Below are 20,471 nucleotides of genomic sequence, written 5' to 3' on the forward strand. Positions count from 1 at the left end.
ACTGCAAACAAAATCCCTTTAAATCCTTGAGGACTGCAGGACACTCATCTACCACACACATCCATCATCACAGAGGTTGCCAGAAGGTCACTGATGGATCTAATATAACAGACAACCAAACATCCAGCAGTGTTACTGTGTTTTTAAAATTATACAACATTCAGTTATTGTTCGAATGACATTTTAAATCTAAGCAGGGATGCATGATACTGGCGTTTTTACCAATATCCGAATTGCCGATACTGTCCAACTCATTTTGGCTGATATGATGCTGATATAGATATACGCAGATATTTTCATTATCAAATCTCAACTGTAGTGAATATTACATTTAGCCTGCTCTTATTGTTATGGTCCACTGGCTAATTCAGACATAACATTTTTTCATTGCACAATAAAATGCTGCCAAAGGAAACACGATACTTCTCAAAATTAAATATGATGCTTTTCAAAAGTCAAATACAGTGCTTTTCAAAGTAAAAAACACTTTTCAAAATAAAACGCAATGCTTTTGCTTTTCGAAATAAAATACAGTGCCTTTCAAAATAACATTTTTTTCATTGGTCTTCGCCAACTTGTCATAATGAGCGGGATGACCGCTCTTAAGATAGTAAATTAAATTTGTAGTGCTGAAGGAATGTGATTTGGCTCCCCCTCACATGACCGACCTTTCAAAACTTTCAAAACACCACAGTCATACTATCATCATTTTCGCATAGTTAAAGCATCATCATATCGACAGAAATATTTGCATTTCAAGCTGATACGATATTTCATTTTAAAGCCTTTATCTGTTGATACTGATAACATGCCAATAATATTGTGCATCCCTAATTCTAAGCTTTCTTTATCCATTCGTTTACTATAAATTAATACAACTCACATTTGTGACCGCACGCTTTCCCTCCAAGACTTCACCTATTGTCCATTAAAATAATGCACAAAAACCACACACTTGCATCACCGACACCCCATGAGAAATTTGGTCATACAAGCCTTTTCTCGCTTCCGGATATTCTTTTCAATTCTGGGTACCTCGAGCATCCTCCACTGGATCTACCACTTCAAAAACACACCTCATGAAAAAATCAGGAGGCCTGTCTGACATGTGTCCCTGTGCCCTGATGGCATGCCAACACCAAAGACCAGCATTGATTTTCTGTAACGCGGGGTCGGATTAGCCCTCTGCAGGGATTAGCTGCCTGTGCAAGGCCTCAGGGTTCGCTATAAAACTAATAATTAATTTAAACAGCCGGGCCCATGGAAGGATACACTCACTACACGTTCCCAGCATGAGGGGGTGAGGATGAGTGACGGACTGTCTGGCACTCCCTGAAAGGAACAGCTGTGTGTATATATAGGCCTACTGTATGCTCAACTTTGCTCTGATGATTACCTTTGTTGCACACGATGGCCACAACTATACATCTATAAAAGTTTATATGCTACAGATTAATATGTAGTGTTTATTAGGATTATTTAACCATTTAACTTGGTTTAATGACTTAAATTGTTGCGTAAAGTCATCAGTAGCCAATTAAGACTGACAGTGAGGCATTTAGCTGATAAACTCAAGCTGACAGGAACACAAGCTCCTACAGTCACACCACTCTGAAATCACAACAAAAGGTCATAAAGATACAGTACACACTCAATAATAGCCATAAATGTCTGCAAAAGACCGCAGCCATGCTGTTTCTGTTCAGGCTGTGTGAGGACAACAGGATAGATAATCTAAATGCAGCAACAGCTCTCCCTGAGCTATTAAAAACTCTAAGGTGATTGTGTATCAACACTGTCATTTACTAATTAATTGATTTTTTCACACAGTATCCTGTGATATGAAGTCACAATCAGCAGAGAATAAGAATGTATGAGGCAGTTAAGCTGATACTATAATATAAGAAGTGCTGAATTAGAAAATGTCCAAATTGTTAGGCTGTAATGTATCAAACAAGGTAAATGAAGTAGTTCCTCTTTGGGCCACATAACAAATAAATATCAGCAAAAAGACTTACAATACAGACAACAGGTGTGTGTAGCTATCACGACCACACCTGAGAAAAAAATATACAATGAAAAGATTGTACTGCTACAGAAATGCACCAATACCAGCATCGGGTATCGGTTCCAATGCTGTCCTCATGTACTCATTCTCGTACTCATATAACTACTCTGATACCCCACAGCCAATACCACGTCACAAAAAGTAACCGCTCAACACATCCAATTCAATAAAACATTTAAAGAACCAACATAACAGAGAGGTTTGTTAGTGCTTATCCTCTTGTGCGCTGTCATTAGACTCGTCCCCAACATCATCCACTAATGACCACAGCGGCTTTGGCAACTGTCTGCAGAACTGTGTCAAAGTCCATGTAGAACTGAAACAAACTCACAGAGTGCACGTACAGACTGCAATCACTGTCCAATAATTCCCGCCGGGTGTAAACTAGTTGAATGCTTCGGCTAATTAATCGGAAGATGAAGAAAACATCACAGCAATAGTGTGTAACCCTGTTTTCTTGGTTGTTAGTGTTTTCCAGTCCCTCTGGGGAATAAGCAGGCCACAACTTTTCTTTGTATGCTCTTCTTTATTCTCCCTTCTCCCAGTAATCTTCACCAAAACGGCATGACTTTACAGTTCACTGAAAGTCACTCTTGGGTTCACAGCAGGACGCCATGTGCAACAGTAGTGTTGCACATGGCACCACACTCATACCTGTTCCTCCTAAACAATGGCAGGTAGGAACTAATTAGCTCTCAGGCAAAAGGGGCATGCAGAAGCAACTTAAATACTACACATGCAAATGTAAAATTAAAATATCAGTTAAGGTGGTTTAAATGGTAATGAAATAATTATTATATGTAACACTGTATGGGACAGAAAACTTAATTCTGTAAATCCATAATAATGTTGTGGAATTATTTCTACGGAAATATATAATGTACAGAGTAAAATGCACAGCTTAATAAAGAACATGAAAGGAACGTGATGAAAATAAAACATGTACTTGTACTCATACTCTGTCTCAAACAAAGTGCATCTGTAACTGCTACTAAATAAGGACTTTTCTTTATCCCACAAACAAAACCACAAATCCTCTTGCAATGTTTTGATGTGTGTTACCTTAAAAAGGAAAATTACTCAAGCTATATAATTGACCCTTACTAAGTCCCACCATTTCTTGCTCTGTGCTTCAATAACAACTGAGCAACCTTGGTACCTCAGTCAACTTTCTCCTTTCCTGTTTCCCATATGTGCTATGTTAGGCCCCTGTATGTTGAAAATAAGACTAAATTTTGAAAGTGATTAAAAGATGTTGCTGGGGGACATGTAAAAACCACATATATCCACATGTTAAGTTAGCTAACTGTAGCTAAATGCTATCTAACTACCAAGCTAATCTGCTTCAATCATCTGTTAGCTGGTTAGCTAGCATTTTGCTACCATTAGCTAACTTAAGGGGAAACTTCCAGAAGCTGAAATTTAGAAAGACAACTTTTTAATCTGTAACAATGAATGAGGTGTGTGGGTACAATTACTGTGATGACTGATATTATATAATGATAACTAAATTACTGAATGATGTATGAATATGGTTTCTCTTTTCATCAGTTCACCACTGTGAAATCCTTACACATTTATTTCCTTCAATAATACTGAATGATTAAAATCAAATAAGAAGTGAAACTCCACGAACAGAATGACCCCAGCCTTCTCTTAAAAAATTTTGAAGCAATATTCTTTTGTGCCGTACAGCAACACTGCTGTTTTGTGTGAAATGCAGCAAAGACTCCTTAGCAATGTTTACATTTACTATATTTATATATCCAAATGTGCTAAAATGAATGTGGTAATATTTATTGAGAGTAAAATGCCTTTGTATACATTTGGTTCTATCCAAAACAACGACCCTAAAGCTGTATGAATAAAAATGTCTTAGGACAGATGTGTCTTTGACTTGAAGTGAAACAAAAACAATGAAAAGCATCACAAGTTGAAGCGTTTCACTGTCTGTTATCCTCCCCCCTCCTCTTACCTAGCTGCCAATAAGGGTTGCCATAGTCAGAGAAGGTAAAGGGATTTCTCCTTCTCTTCAAACGACTTTGATCTGACTGACACACAAACGGCCCTCAGATCACAAGTCTACAGACCCTGTTGGGCCTCTCTGCCTGGTCTGCTTGTACATGTACACTTCGTCCCTGTGAGGATTCCTTACCCTCCTCCCATTTCCCTTCGTCTTCCCTTTATCCCCTCTTCTTCTTCCTCCTCCTCCTCTGCCTCCTCCTTCTACTCCTCTTCCTCTGCTGTTTGGTGTTTTGAAACATCTGAGTACAGACATGTTCTGAGCTTTGGAGCACCCAGGGGCCCGAGATCCAGACAGAGGGAGAAAATAAAGAAACTCTACAGTGCCCACGGTGCAAAAGCTATCTCACCATTACCACTGGGGAGAAACTCTTAAACATCACCAAACGTCTGGACAGACAGAGGAGATCAGAAGACTGTTTGGTTTGTTGTTCACATAATCATACTGTCAGCTAATGGTGCACTCGGCAGCTCACAGTGGAGCCACTATGATGGGAGTCAATGCATTTATCCTAATGGATAGACAGCGTTTTATGAGGGAAAACAGAGAACAAGAACACTGTACTACACAGACTGCTGGCCCCAAAATGGAAGGGTTGTTCCTTGTAGTTTTCCAGCACAGACGTGTCAGCAGCATGGACATGAAACATGCCGTCACTGTTTCTTATCTCAATATGTCCCTGGGTGGAAAAGTGAGGCAACAGCTTACTGATGTCTTGCAGCCTGCCTGACCATTAAAACATATTTCCATGCTGATGGATGTCAGATGTAGCCTCAAAAAAAAACATGGCTTGCCCTTGATTTCTGAGCTCATTCCCAACTACAGTTTTCTAAACTTATTCTTCATGCTTCGCAAATGGAACAAGCAAATGTGGACTATAAACAAGTTAAAATAATAGAGGAAAGAGGAGAACAAGAGTGCAGCCGGGTGAGAGCGCAGGGGCTGTTATCTCCCACAAATCTTCCTGTCTGACCAATATCAAGTTCTTGGGATGGTGGCTTGGAAGGACAGTCAGTGGTTTTTTATAAGTGAAAACTGTGAAAGATGTGAGTAAGTTTATCTGAAATGGAAACAGGAAATGAGTTACAGCTGTGCTGAGAATGTGGCACAGCTGTCCAGGGCCAGAGATGGTTTAAGCATTCTACAGGAGTGTAGAAAAAAAAAAAAAAAAGACGTGGACTCACCCACGAAGGCTGTTAGGGGCCTGGAATTGCAGACCAAGCAAATATGATGGCCTGTAGTTTATTGCTTCAAGGGTGGCAAACCATGATTAAACCTGACTCAAATCACAGAGGTTAAAAGATTATTATATTAGTCCCTCATCTTCGCTGAGATGTAACAGCAAATTCTTTTCGAAGCCTTCAAGAGCTGCTATCTATAATAGCAGCTTCCAAAGGTATTTTATGGTCATGGGATTTATTCATTTACTGACAGCATTTATCATTCAGCCCTCTTAAAAAATCATCCCCTAAAATTCAAAACATGGCAAAAACTGCAATCATACTCTAAAATCTTGGCATGAATCACCCGAGTATCTGTCTTCACTTTTCACCCCTGGGCCCTCTAGGAAAGACTGTGGGAGATTGAAAGCCATGAAGCGACCAAAACTGCCTAGACCATACCAAAGGAAGCTCCTTTGTTCCTCTTCCAAAACAGGCTCCAAAATCTTTTTTTTTCTTCTCTTTTTTTCCATTTGGGACCCAGCCGAGGGAAGTAGAAGTATGGCTGCCCCTCTCCATGCTCTGTTCTAATATGTTCCATGCCTTCCAGTTGCTTACATCATCAATCTGGGAGATGGCTAAGTGTGATGGGGTGAACATAAACAGTTCTTGAGTTATGGGCTAAAAGAGACACAGGTTGTGTCTCAAACATAAGTTGGCGCCCTCTTTCCCTTTCTTATGAGAGAACACTCATACGAAGTGGTCCTAATCGCTGGCGGGCATCCCAAATGGCTCTGCATGTGTTATACGCTTTAAAGCAGTGCCACAGAGGGAGACGATTGGAGAGAAGGAAGCGTCTTTGCTAGACTTGAGCAGTATCTATTTTTTCATACCTTCCTGAATTTTACTGGGGCATACAATATTACAACGGTATTTGTGTAAAACTTGTGCAAAATGGCTCAACTCGACTGTAATCCCCCACAAACAGTACTCCTTCAATTTAGGAGCTGACTGTCATAGCGAAACTATTCCACACCTACTTGGGTGCTTTTATTTGGTCTTGAGAAGCTGCATTCACCGACAAACTCAAACCTAAACTGTACGTTTACTGCCACACAGACAACTTCAATGCTCTCTGTTTGACGGCTTACCTTTATCTTCATTTTCTTCCCTTATCTATCTTCAGAACTACTCCCAAACAGGGACAGAAGCCTTTTTCGTTTTTACTAGTTAGTCCTGTAACCATGGTGCTAAATACAGGGGGGGGGGTCTAAAACCCCTGATGATGGACACATGAGACCACTTGAAAGCCTCAACAGCAAAATTTTGAGGGTCTCTGTGGAAAATTGTCACTAAAATGTATTTTAAAAGCTTACTATGTCCAGTATTCATCATTCAAAATGTTGTGATGTTTCATTAAATACCCAGTTGTTTCTGGTATGGCCTTTTCCATGAGTGGTGCTGCTTCAGATGGTCCATAATCCAAATAACATTAACATTTGTCTGTACAACCTGAAAACATTGGATTTTTTTTCTGCTTTGACATCATGATTACACTAAGTTAAAAATACAGACTCAAATCTAATACACTGTGCATTTATTGATTAATTGATTGATATTTGATTTACTGTTTATTGAGTCTGTGTAAGACTTAAGCAAAACACTAAGCACTAGGTTGAGGGGACCCCCTGATTGCCACCTGATATTTTGCACACTGCCTGTAACTTTATCAGTTTAATAGAAAGACGAGTGTGTGTATTTTTGACGGTATTGAAAATCATACCGTCTGGATTTCTTAATACCCTGGTACACCGCAATACTTTGATACCGCCCAAGCCTCGGCTTTACAATATTGAAATTCACCCACATCATCAACATCAAGCGGCAAGCTTGTTATTGACAGCCGAGTGCCAGTCCTAATCATCTCCCTTTTAATGCTTGCTTAAAAATGCACACCCTCATGTCAAAACCTGAGTACACATTAACGCTCCCCAAATCGTCTACTTACTAAACATGTCACTAATGAATTATACATCTGACTTTTTCCCTCTCTCATATTTACATGGTGTTTCGGCAGAATTTGTGTAGTAGTTGTAAAGTATTTAATAAGTGTTTAAATATGTACGAGAGTCAAGATCTTAGGCAGTTCGTGCACTGTACAGTGGATGTTTACGCAATATCAAAAGACTCTGCTATGTCTATCAAAATGAGTAAGACATATGGATGGTTTGTTTTTCACTTGCCAAAACAGAAAGGGGAGCATGTCCACTTGGGCCCCATCAGGTCAAATCATAAAGATCCATCACTGGCTTTGCACTCTGCTAAAACGCCAAGGAAACATATTGTAGATTTTAAGACCCTTTTTATTCAGCCAGACTGTGTACTAAAACTAATTGGATTTCTGTCAATGGAAAAAATATATCCCTGGGACAGCTTTGAACTCAATAGCTCTGACTATCCAACTGCACATGAGGGAGTGGGACCTTGCCACATGCCAAGCACCAGGGAGGAAATTTAAATCGGTGGTCAACATAAAATATTAAAATAGCATGGTATCGAATTCTTGAAAAATGATGTCAGGGCTCATTATGGCCAGCAAGGCAGTGAATTAAGCTATATTTAGTGGGTGATAATTGAAATCATAGCTGTAGTCATTACCACTGACAAGTTTCTAAATAATACCCAATAAATCCCCTCTTTTTAGCAAGGTCCCCATGACAGCTGGCAGTGCTGAAAAATATAAAGTAGAGAAACAGAATCTCTTTTCCTTTTCTTTCCTCTATCCCCCACTGCCTCCCCCAACTCCTCTCTCTCTCTCTCTCTCTCTCTTAGAGCCAATAAAATGTCAGCTTTTATTCTCCTCCTCCAAAGTGTTGGCTAGATGTCAGCAGACCCTTCTAAAGCTCTGCCACTGCAAGCTGAAGGCCTGTAAATCTCTGTGTCAGTGGCACGCCATCCGTCTTGGGATATACAATAAAAAATGTGACGCAGTCATAAAAGGAATGGCATCACTGCCCAGTATATATAATGTGAACAAAAGGAACATAAAGATGTTCCATTCCATTCAGAATCCAAAACCACAAGATGGCCTTATATTGAAACAGAGAGGAGGAAAGCACTAGAAGGCTGATGGCAGCTCCTGACAGTGATTAACTGACGCTTCCCCTGCCATCAGTGGGCTTTTGTTGTGTTTTAACAGAGAGATAAAGATTTATACTATGTGCGTTCTATTGAGGTCAAAGGAACTGTGCAGAACTGAGCTGATATACTGGCAGAAAGGATCAGGATGACAATGTTCTGCATTTTCATTGTCAACGAACACCGTGGAAAGACCAAACCATCAACAATGAATTAATCCTACTAGCAGGTATTTCCTGTGTAGTCAAAGCCTGATATAGCATACTCCTCTATGCTGTAGACCTCTATTGTCATCCAAAAACTATTAAAAACACATCAATGAACACCACCAATGCACCAGTTTACATGCTCCTTTATTACCATGAACATGGGCTCTGCAGTTTATTTTGAATCAATCCCACACACACTCTCCTGCTGCTGTAAATACTTAGAATATCCGGTGTGTATTAATCTCCTGCTGAAAATACTCCCTAACAAATGCCCTTATTGCCCCTGTTTTAACTTCAAACTAGAATGCTGTAGATGCCCCAGTATAATGTCATTTTTGTTTTAATGCGCTGTCGAAGTCAGTGATGTAATACAAGGGTGGGTTCACACCTAAAGGTCCTTTTCCTGAAGCGAAGATGATGCAGTGTTTAAATTTTCCAACTGGTCAAGTTTGCGTTCACAAAGGAAAAGCTCAAACTGTCCAGAAATTGTAAACACAAGTCATGTCATGTGATGGAAAGGTTCCATTATTGGTCATATAGTCAGCAGATAAAAAGATTCTACCTGGGTATTGTACATCATGGAGCACTGTCAGGTTCGCTTCATGTTGATTTCTTCTTAGCATTTGCCCAAAGCATGAGCTTTTCCTAAACCTACCCAAGTAGTCTTGTTTCCTAAACCAAAGGACGTAGTTTTGTTGCCTAAACTTATCAAAGTAGTTTCTTCTTTATGTTGAAAGTCTACCGACAATGCATATTTATTATTGCTAATTTGACTGTGGAGAGCCCGCATGTGCAAAACTGATGCTACAGTGGTACGGACAGCGTCCTAGTATGAAGCGTATAGAGCCACTGATCAAGCTGCCATATTTGATGAGTTGAGAGTGAGAACATGTTGAAAATTACTAAGGCCAGCTGTTGTAGGAAATGACTGATTCTTTTATAAAAGTGAAATATGTTTGTGACCTGATTTTAAAGAGTTGTGTCCTCAGTAGGAAGACATGAGTTTGGGGCTGTCACAGAGAGAGAGAGAGAAAGTACTGAAAGATTGACAAAAGCATTGCTGGTTTTGGTCTTTTCATTGAATTTGTTCATAATTAGAAAATATAAAATAAAATGTAAAATACACAATAAACATATTTTGTATCGTGGTATTCCAGAAAATTTGATCAGCCTGGTAAATATCTGCAAACATGGACACATATCTACCAAGTTTATTTTTATTCTTGTTTGCCTGACACTCTCGACAGCTGTCTCTTGAAAGAACTGATGTGTAACTCACTGTTGCATGTATACTTCTGCAATGCTGTGGGCAACATCGACGACTGTTATGCAGTGTCACTGTTAGTTAGTTTGTTGCCATGGTAATACTTGCCACTTCCTTAAACAAGGCTGGCAGAAGAAGTACAATAATATCCATGAGTGAAAGAACAGCAACCTTGCAGGAACCAGCAGAGCGGACCATTGATTATGTGATCGCTCCACCCAAACTATTCATTTAGCTGTATGTGTTCTTACTGTCGCTCAGGTAGGCCATGTTTTTCTGGATATGGTGTGATTACTATATTTTGCAAAAGGACATGGGCATGAATGATCAAGCATAAAGCTGGAAATCAGAGCATCAAGACCTGATTTTGTCAGGTGACACTTTTTGGTCCTTTTTTAAATTAGTGACTGACAGAAAATGAATATAATATTCATAAGTATGTTTTCATTAGTGTCAAATGAAAATAAGAATTACTGTGTTTTTTCATTACCTTAGAATGAGCCATTTACATCTACAGAGGGTGGAGGTCCTGGTCCACAGAGTCCACCATGTTTCTACAGTAGCCCAAACCAAACACTTCCGCTGGATACAGCCTTTGGCATTTTGCGCAAGTTTTGCAGCCACCATAGTCTCTCCTACAAGCTTGGAAGGACAGGGTGAGATGAGGTGTTTGCAGTCTACAATATTGCAGTTAGCAGCCACTAAATCCAACACACTGGTCCCTTAAATACAAATGTGTTTAGTGTTAATGTAGATTTCAACTGTACATCAGAATATAATATAGAGTAATATACTGAACTCTGTTTGAGTGGTGTTTCCATTTAACACACCCCTTTAATTTTCACTGAGACGACATGGATTTACCAACTGAATATCTAATTCATTCTGTCCCATTTATGCATGTACTTCATATGCATTTAAAATGTGGTTTTACTAAAAGCCAGATTATATATATATATATATATATATATATATATATATACATACATATATATATATACATATATATATATATATATATATATACATATATATATATATACATATATATATATATATATATATATATATATATATATATATATATATATATATATATATATATATATATATATATATAGAGATATATATATATATATATATATATATAGATATATATATATATATATATATATAGATATATATATATAGGAGAAATTCAAACAATTGATTCAAACAAATACTTGGCCTTATAGCATATTGACCACATTTAATGAGATCCACTGGTGTGGACATGAGGATAAAATATGCAGCTCATCTGCAAACATCATCTGCCCCTCAGGCAAATTTTAGCTTAAGTGAATATTGCTGGACAGAGAAAGCACAAAACGAGACAAAATGAAGGCCATATTATTGTGGTTTGGTTGTGATTTGCAGGAAGCTTTCAACCATATACAAGTTGTCCATTTTGACAAAAAAAAAAAAGATTTTAGTTTGCTTTTAGTTACATTGGAAGATTGCTGTCTTAATTGACTTGATGCAGTGAGAGGTTTTGTGTCAGATGCCAACACTGTAACCTTTGACATTACGATAGAGACTGCTCAAATGTCCCAAAATAAAATACCATTAAAATAACTTGAGCCATCACAAATTACGTCTTCACTATGGGACTCTGCGACTGCTGGCACCGTTTTAACTGTCCTCAACAGCGAGGAAAGTATCCGCAGCAATCACATAAAAGAAAATTCTCATTTAAGCTCAAATTGGAGAGATGGAGGAACAAGACAAGCCATCCATTATGCGTAACATCCTTAGCTCCATGTCATCCCATCACTTTCCCAGGAGCAGTACATCATTTGAAAAACAAAACACATCCCTGTGAAAATTAAAAAGGTTTTTTTTTTTCCAAAATCATAGAATGGTACAAAATATCAATGTCCTTGTTATGAATAAGTTATTTCCTGCCAGACCTTGTCCCCCTCATCTGTCTGGTTTAAATCTCTTAGGGCTGGGAGAGCTCTGCATTCTCCTTAATTTATGAGACACAGATCAGGTTATCCTGGAATATCGGCCTAAACAGGCCTGATAGATCGGATATGGAATATATTTCCTCAGCAGGACAAAGTACGTCACCACTATTACCAGACGCACACATACTCTACGCTCCCAGTTAAGTGATTTGAGGACTTCATACTGCCAATGTTTCATATCCTCTCCTCCTAACTGACACTTTATCTGCATACCGGCATCTCTGAAGATTGAACACTTAGGCAAGACAATGACAGGCTCTCTTGCTGTTGTCACTTCTCATTCTAGGACTGGTCTAATGCCTCTTACTGGGCTTCTGCCAATAACAGACCACCCCTCCTTCTCCTTCTCCTCCTCCTCCCCTCGCCATCAAACAACCAGAGTCTACCTAGCTTGGATAGAAAAGGAGCACTTGATGTCTGTGACACTCATTTGTCAATTAGCAGGCCCCTTCCCGTGTTGACACACAGCAACTTGAAAGACAGAGCGGTGCCTGTGACGAATTAAGAGAGACAGATGAGTGAGGCATGAGCGGCGGAGTAATACTATAATGTTCTTTAGATATGAATATAAAATGACACAGCTGACAGGCCATACAAGGTTTTATTTCATTTCTCAGTGTACCAGGCCTCCCTACTTTGTCTTCTTTGTTCTCTTTTCATCAGACCGCTTACATCTCATTTTGACAGCCGGGCGACATTTAGAGCACTTTCGTTTTAAAATGCGAGTTAGCATTCTTGATTTGTCATTAAAATGCAAAACGCCTGCCATCACCAACATAGCCTGGGTGAGCTCATACCCCTTCAGACACACACAGAAACACACATACTGTACATACACACACATATACACAGGTAGCTGAGGTTCATCTGCAATGCAAAAGTCCAATATGGACGCCTCTTTATTAATGGCAGGCTGAATTCCACCTTGAAAGTCTAATATGTGGATTTCACCTGCAACACATGATTCTTACAAGTACAAATGAATTGAAGATCTTTGTGGTAAGAAATTGTTTTCTAATCATTTTATTTGTTTATTCAATCGCAATGGGCCCTCACTGACTGTCTTGAGAGTTAACTAGATAGCTATATTTCATCCCCTACGCAGGTAAATCCACAAAAGAATCAAGGGATTGAATGCAGAGTAGACCATTTGCAACTCTCGTCATGTTCCAATGCAGCTGCCAGAACTGATCGTGACCGCTCTAGACAAGGCTTGCGATTCCACCACAATGAGAAACGTCCCAGAAGAGGCTCTCCGATCTGGGAATCTGAGAATACTCGAACACAACCAGATCACCTTTTTGACTGGAGTCAACTGATTTGCAAAATATCAACTTGGACTTTTCACACTATTTTATCCAATATTTTGCCACAGTGGACCGAATATTAGAAATACCTTCAACACGAGACTACCACAACACAGCCACCAAAATGATCATAGATCCGTATCAACATCAACCTCTCGGAGTCACAAAAAAAAAAAAAAAGAGTAAGCTAAGGTGGGAATTCCTGCATGACTGTCGAATTGTGATAGTTTTTACAGGTGTTCAGCATGTTATGCAACATACTTAAATAAAGTTGTGCTGCAGACATTATTTGTGTAACAGATTAGATGGTCTGTAAAAATGCGGATCTACTGCCATGACAAACATTAACTAAACTATAGCAAACATTGGACTGTTGTTTGTAATGTATTTTACAGGCAGTAATGTGTCCCATGTGTTGACAGGACAAGTGATAGACAGATCTAACTAACTATAGCAGATATAAGTAAATTAGAGCAGGCTTAACTTTCAGGTTAGGTTTAAGGTTTCACAAATGCTGTCACTCCACAAACGTGATTTGTTTATCAAGATGCCATGTCAGATTTGATATGAACGGTTGTCACTGCTCTAACAATGTTAGGATTCTTCCTGTGACTCACTGACACGCGTCCTCCTCAAAACCTCATGTGTCCAGGATAGTAAGACTGCATGTAACAGATGGAGGCACCCAAAGTGCACCCGAGTCACCGAGGAGAATCATGTCATGACAGCACATGCCCACTCACTGCATTGTGTACACACCTGACCTGGAACAAAGTGGACGACACAACACTATCCAAGACAGAAATCTCACTGTGAGCCGCACTTCTCAACACATTGATGAGACAGGCTGACACTGCAGCACACACAGGGAGAGGTGTGGGTGTGACAGCCCGCTACCATAATTTCATCCTGCCATTACCTGCCCAGCCACTCACAGTTAAGCTCACAGAGACAGATGCACAAACACTGCATGCAAGCAAACATGCACAAACACACACAAACATAAACATACGTGCAACACACACACCCAAACGCACAGGACTCAGTTAAAGGTGGTGCCAGTACACTGCTTCTCATTGCGAGTCATTGTCAGGTTGCCGGATGAGTGTTGTCAATTGAGCTGACAGAAATAAGCATATTAGCTACAACAAACTCTGGCAATGTCTCCCTCTCCATTTGAGTTGAGCGGCATGAAGAAGTGCACGATGCTGAAGGCAGTCCACTGACTTTCACTAACATGTGCATCTGTTTACACCTGGTTTGCCTGAGCTGACACTGAAACGAGGTCATGGTGTCAATACACAAATGTCTCTACTACCTGACATGTAGCGTCAGATAGCAGATTCTTGAATGTTGAAGCAAGGAGACAAACAATACATATGATACTGTGATATAAGGGTTACTATAATCTATGATTTTGGACACCATAATATTGTCATCTTTTCTTGACATTTGAGGCTCCATAGGGAGCATTATTGGTATCTAGCAATAACTGCTTAAAAACAACAAAAAATCTAAATTACTGTAATGCCAAACCATAAAATTATCTTACTTATATGATATTTGGATGATTAATTTCTTTACCACACAGGCAAAAGTGTGCCTTTACCTTTATTTTAGTCATAACACACTATGTCTGTTTGAATGTGACATTTAATGAATAATTTTGAATGGATAAAGTTGATATCTGGAATTTTGGTTATCCCCCCAAAAATGTTGCTTCTATTCATTGTTTTCAGCATGACAGTCATCTCACAGGAAGACCCACAAGTTAGAAAAAACAATCCAAGAAAAAAATGTCTGAAAATGTTATCCAAAGTAAATATTGACCATTTTGAAGCTGAGTTGATTTGTTCCAATTTCATTGTGAGATCGCAGACACTGGTATTAACATGAGTTCCTTGGTGACCCAATCACAAGTGGGCAGCTGGGAGTACAGGTATGAAAGCACCCTGGATGTGGTTGTCAGACCACATTTGGAGGCGGGTTGGTGCACATGTGACCACATTCTTTTTGCAGTGTGCACGCAATGTGTCCTGGACCACATTAAAAGACTGCCTGCTCAACTGATGCCCTGTATGCACAACTTTACACCATTTGGTTCACTGTAATGCAAATTGCGTCTTAGAAATCCCTTACCTGTAACAGATGTTTGTGAACCCTCTAGTAACCCAGGACTCCCTTAAAAAAAATGCCATATTTTGAGAGTTTTGAGTGAGCAGAAACTTTACAAACTTTATGAAACACTGTCTACAATAAATTATTAATTAGTTGGGCCTTCTTGCAAGTTTAGCAAATGTTACACATCACTTTATTTATTTCTTTGCAGAATAAAACAGTGTCAGTTTGTCACAGCGTGTTAATGTCTATACCTCTTGAGCCACCAGTTAAAAACAACGGTACATTTTGCAAACCTGTTTATTTGCATAGAGAGCAGTGAAGTAAATGGCTATGGCGAATTCTTAATCGTTCAGGCCGTCTTGTAGATTTTGCATTAAATTCAAATCAATAAGTTGTTTTTTGTTTCTTTGTAAAAAACATTGTGTTGCTGAGAAGAGCAGACAGGAGAGATACGCCGTTATACGCTGACATGCTCCTTTACTCTCTCTGACTCTGTCATTAATGGCTCTCTTTGTCGGCTGTCATGTGAAAACATCAGATTTCCACACAGTCAGAAAAAGCACAAGTGTGCAAACTGTACATAGTTCAGGTATAAAATTCCAGTGCATCATGGAGCATATCTCACAGCATCGGTTTAACCATGAGGCCCATGTAAGCTGATATAAGGGTTTAGTATGGTGATGAAATAAAAGATAAATAAATCTATCTATTGATCTATATTTTAACTTTACATGGTAAGGGACATTCAACTGACAAAACATACTTATCTACATACACAGTAAGGAAGTGAGATAGCAGCTGGTCACTCGAGACACATCTGGAGATGCACTGTAACGCCAGGTGTGAATTTGTGTACTTATGGCTGTCCTCCTGTATTCAGTACACTCAGGACACATGTTAATGCCAGATCTGAACAGGCTTTAGGTTATAGATCAGCTCCACTGGTGAAAACCATGCAAAACACATGATGGTTTTGTGCCAAGATAACCTCTTTTACACTTCAGTAGCCTACAGACTCAAATTATCATGGAAATTATTGGTCATTGGATATTGGCAGAGATTTCACTTTACAGTTTACCATTTTTGAACAGGAAAGGCTTTCCATCATTAATCTGTGAGTCAGGGATCTCTAAGGTGCATATGGGGATCACAACTGCTGGCTATGCCTTAGTAAGCATATAACTTTATCACATGTTGAGCTGCTTATTGAATTACACAGCTCCACCCACCCATGACCTCCTTGCGTTGTCATGTGAGCACCTATCGCAGCAGAGAACAGAGCTTAAGAGAAAATAGTAGATATATAGGTCTAACCATACTGTTAGGTCAGTAATGTATACTTTATAGTTGTAGATAGACATACAGTGTTCAGACACGGACTGGAACTTATTGTATCCAGGCATATCTGGGAATCAGCTTTAAAACATTTTACAAACGTATGTAAAGGTATCTTCACACAACATGCGGTCGGTTTAAAAAGCCAACAGGAGATGAAATGTTTACAACAAAAAAGGAAAATTATCTTTCTAGAGATGTTTTATGTTAGTTTGCTCTACAGGTTTTCAATATGAATCATTCTAACACACAGTCTGCAGAAGAAAAAGATGAAGCACTATGTAACAGATCACTTTGCCCAATAGCAAACCATCAATCAATAGTCCACTGATATGAGCCCCAAATGGTTCGAGTACCACTTCATTACTTCTGCGCTGCTTCTCTGCCCATACCAGCCTTTGAAGTTTAGTAATGATATCTGACATGTGAGATTAGCCAAACTGAAAATTAATAATGAATTAGTAATATCTGAGTCATAAATATTTGATTCTAAACATCAAGTTCTTAATGTGACAGGTTCAAGGGAGAGAAACATAATGTCAGCCTTGATCTCCCTGAAAGCAAAACACACAAGGGTTGTTTCAGTCAGATTTCATAACACTGTTCACAAGACATGGACAGGACAGGCTTTTACTTTCTCTGAGGTGATGCCAAGACTTCTACTGTTCAACTGTCCAGCTATTTTGCACACGGGGTGGAGGGGGATCAATTCTCAGACGGATCGTGATTCTCTCCTGAAAGATTATGAATTCATGTAGAAAAGTCAGTCAGAAATTCAAAACCCAATTTTCTACATTAGGATCACCTGAAACAAGTTTGCCATGCATATTGATTGCAGATCAATCATTACGTGTGATTTACACAACAATGATATCAACAAGTTGCCTGCTGTTAGCTGTTTAGTTATTCACTTAATGTTATAATATGTAACATTTTCAAATTACAGTGTCTGACTACTGTTGAGTTGTGTACATATGTTAACCCAATTTTTTTCAAGAAAGATAAATGCAGAGAAACGTGTAATGTATTCAAGGGAAGGATGCATTTCCTGCACGCCATAGCTAGGTCCTATAATGTATGGAATAATATGGGAAACCATTTGTCAGAAAGTGAGGAGGGAAGACGGCGCCCATGACAAAACATAACACGAATAAAACTTTCACACCTGAATGTTTTACAGGTGCATTAAAGGGCAGCATGACTTTAATGAAAGTGAAAACCCATACGCATTATCTCCCTTACTGCTGGTGCATTGTCAGTTTCCATCAGTTATATAAATACGCATTGCAACAGTTCTTTATAGATGCTGGATAAATTATGCCATCTGAGGACCATTAAACAAAAAATTTTGTCGTGCAGACCGAAATGCTATACAGTATATATATAACAGAAATAAAGGGAGACAGTGTGCTGGTGTTGTTTCACTTTTAGTCACGTATAGCTTCAAAAATAAAATGTTTAAAACAGTAATAATGTTTTTATTTTCATGGCTTGGGATGTTAAGAATTAATCGATGTTAAGAATTAAACCGATCAAAAATGTATTAACCGACAGTATATGTTTTGTGTTTATTTCTAGTTTTCTCACAGTTGGGCTGGTCTGCCTTGTTAGTCTAGAGATTGTAGTAATTGTTCCCCATTTGACACTGTTTTTTTTTTGTTTGTTTTTTTTATGGCAGAGCCATTTGTTGAATAAGGACAGGCAGACAAGAACAACGTAGTTAACAAGGTGACTTTGCCAGACACAGCATAAAAACAAATCTACTAGGGCAAAATGACATTAGTGAAGACAGGTTTTAGACAAGTCAAATTTGACCAAATTATCTAAACAACATCCAGCAGACCTGTTTCATATCCACAGTGCCTTGCTCACTGGAACTTCCATAGTGGATTCATTCATTAATTCATTAACCTCAGATTTTTACAGCTGGTCTGAACATTGTGCAAAAGACAGATTTGCAATGTGACACAATGTCAATCTGTTAAATTGACGACTCAACATTTCCGGCGCAGACAACTGCCTCAAGACAACACTTTTTCAACGAAAAATTGCCTCTATTCAGACAGCTTCATGGCCTGACAGTCATGAAAAAGGTTCAGAAACAAAAGCACCTCATAACCATCATCTCCTTTCTTTTACTTGCCATATCAACTGTGCTAGTCCTGCTGTTGAAATGGCAGCCCCCTCTGAAGCTGCTGCCATGAGGTGTTCCTTCATGTCCTGACAGAAGAATCTTTTCTTCTATTTGCCCCCGAATTAGCATGTCACATTTATCGATCGTGTCTTTTATCCTGCCCCAGCGTGGCATCGGCCCGGCTCTAACGCTCATTCAGCTCTTTGATATTCTGATGACACTCTGACCACCTATAGACCGAGGGCACAAATTCAATTGCACCTGATGTAAAGATGCCTGTCTTCCAGTAAGAGACCGAGAGGAAGAGAGAGACAGAGAGACAGCATATGCATCCAGGTTATTAAACATTAGAGGACTGTGCATGTGTCATCTACCTGAGCTGATTGAAGCTGAGATCCAGCCTTCTTGCGAAGTGGCCATATGTGTCTCCAAGGAAGTCTGGAATGTCTTTACATTCATGTCCAATGTAGGAAATCTTCAAGAATTACAAAAAGAAAGAAAACATGAGAAAACATGGAGATGACTGTTAGATAAGCAGCAAAAATACAACACAGCAATGCAATATGGTTTCAGGATACTCCACCTTTAAAACAATAATGATTTGGAGCAGAGATTTAATTCATTTTAAATGACAGAGGATGCTACATAATGCAGCGGTTAACCCTACAGCGAGGGCGTAGCCTACTGTTAACACCCAAAGGAGAAGAAGTTTGAAACTGAAGTCATGCTCAGTGATGGAAGAAGTACTCGGATATCAATGCCACAGTGTAGAAATACTCTGATAAATTATTAACATCAAAATATAATTAAAGTACCAAAAGTAAAAGGGCTCATTATTAGAGGCTGACCTATATATTGATTGAAGGATCTTACCGGCCTTATTATCGCCCCAGTTATTGGACTATCACATGGTGTCTCCATATATGCTGATCAACATGCAGCTATATGAAAACTCTTTTTTCCAAACAAAACATAATGTAGATTACTTTTATTTGTCTATATTTGGTCATTTTTCTTAATTCAGGTTTAATATATGCACATATTTTGCTCTATTTGTGAGCAAAATATTTTTTATTTATAGTTATTTCTAACTATTAAAAACACCATTAAAGTTTGTTTCAGTGCATTACTGTTTATCGTTAAACAGTAAAATATGCATACATATCTTTATCGGAAGTGTTAACCACTCTTGATGTATAATTGCAAAAACTGTCAGTTGATATATTGATATCAGAAATTCTTTATTCCCTTATATTATTATGGACAAAGGCAGAATATCCAATTTGAATTGTTCATGCATTTATGTGTAAGTGTCACTATGTTGAAGCTCTTAAAGGTGGAGCAAATTTAAACTACTCAACTTCATATCATTTTATTTTCTATTAATAATCTGAACCTGAAGCTGAACTAAGGCTAACAGATAAATGTAGTGGTGTAAAAAGTACATTATATGCCTCTGAAATGTAGCAGAGTGAATAAAAATTGTACTTCTGTTAAGTATTTGAGTAATTGTACTTGGTTACATTCCACCGGTGGCCATGTTATTAAATTTGCAGAGATATAATCAGTTTCTAAATGCCTCCCAGTGATCATTGTACAAACTTCACAATGCTTCAACGGTTTCAGCTGCTCTGCACACAAGACATGTAAAGACATGATACTGAAGTTGGAGGCATGCAGTGAAGCTGAAGGAGGAACTGCAA

At 38.7% G+C, this 20,471-nt stretch overlaps 1 protein-coding gene across 3 annotated transcripts in view; it reads right to left on the reverse strand.

Moving 5' to 3' along the window:
- The window catches only part of lrmda (leucine rich melanocyte differentiation associated), a 291,361-nt gene that overhangs the window by 250,065 nt on the left and 20,825 nt on the right, over window positions 1-20,471 (reverse strand). For all 3 annotated transcript variants that reach the window (XM_084736373.1, XM_084736375.1, XM_084736374.1), the window contains exon 2: window positions 19,143-19,243. In XM_084736373.1, the coding sequence (XP_084592499.1) occupies window positions 19,143-19,243 (101 nt within the window). The remainder of the gene's footprint in view (window positions 1-19,142; window positions 19,244-20,471) is intronic.

This window comes from Lutjanus erythropterus, chromosome 14 (assembly GCF_056507025.1).
Source record: "Lutjanus erythropterus isolate fLutEry1 chromosome 14, fLutEry1.hap2, whole genome shotgun sequence".
Taxonomy (NCBI): Eukaryota; Metazoa; Chordata; class Actinopteri; order Lutjaniformes; family Lutjanidae; genus Lutjanus; species Lutjanus erythropterus.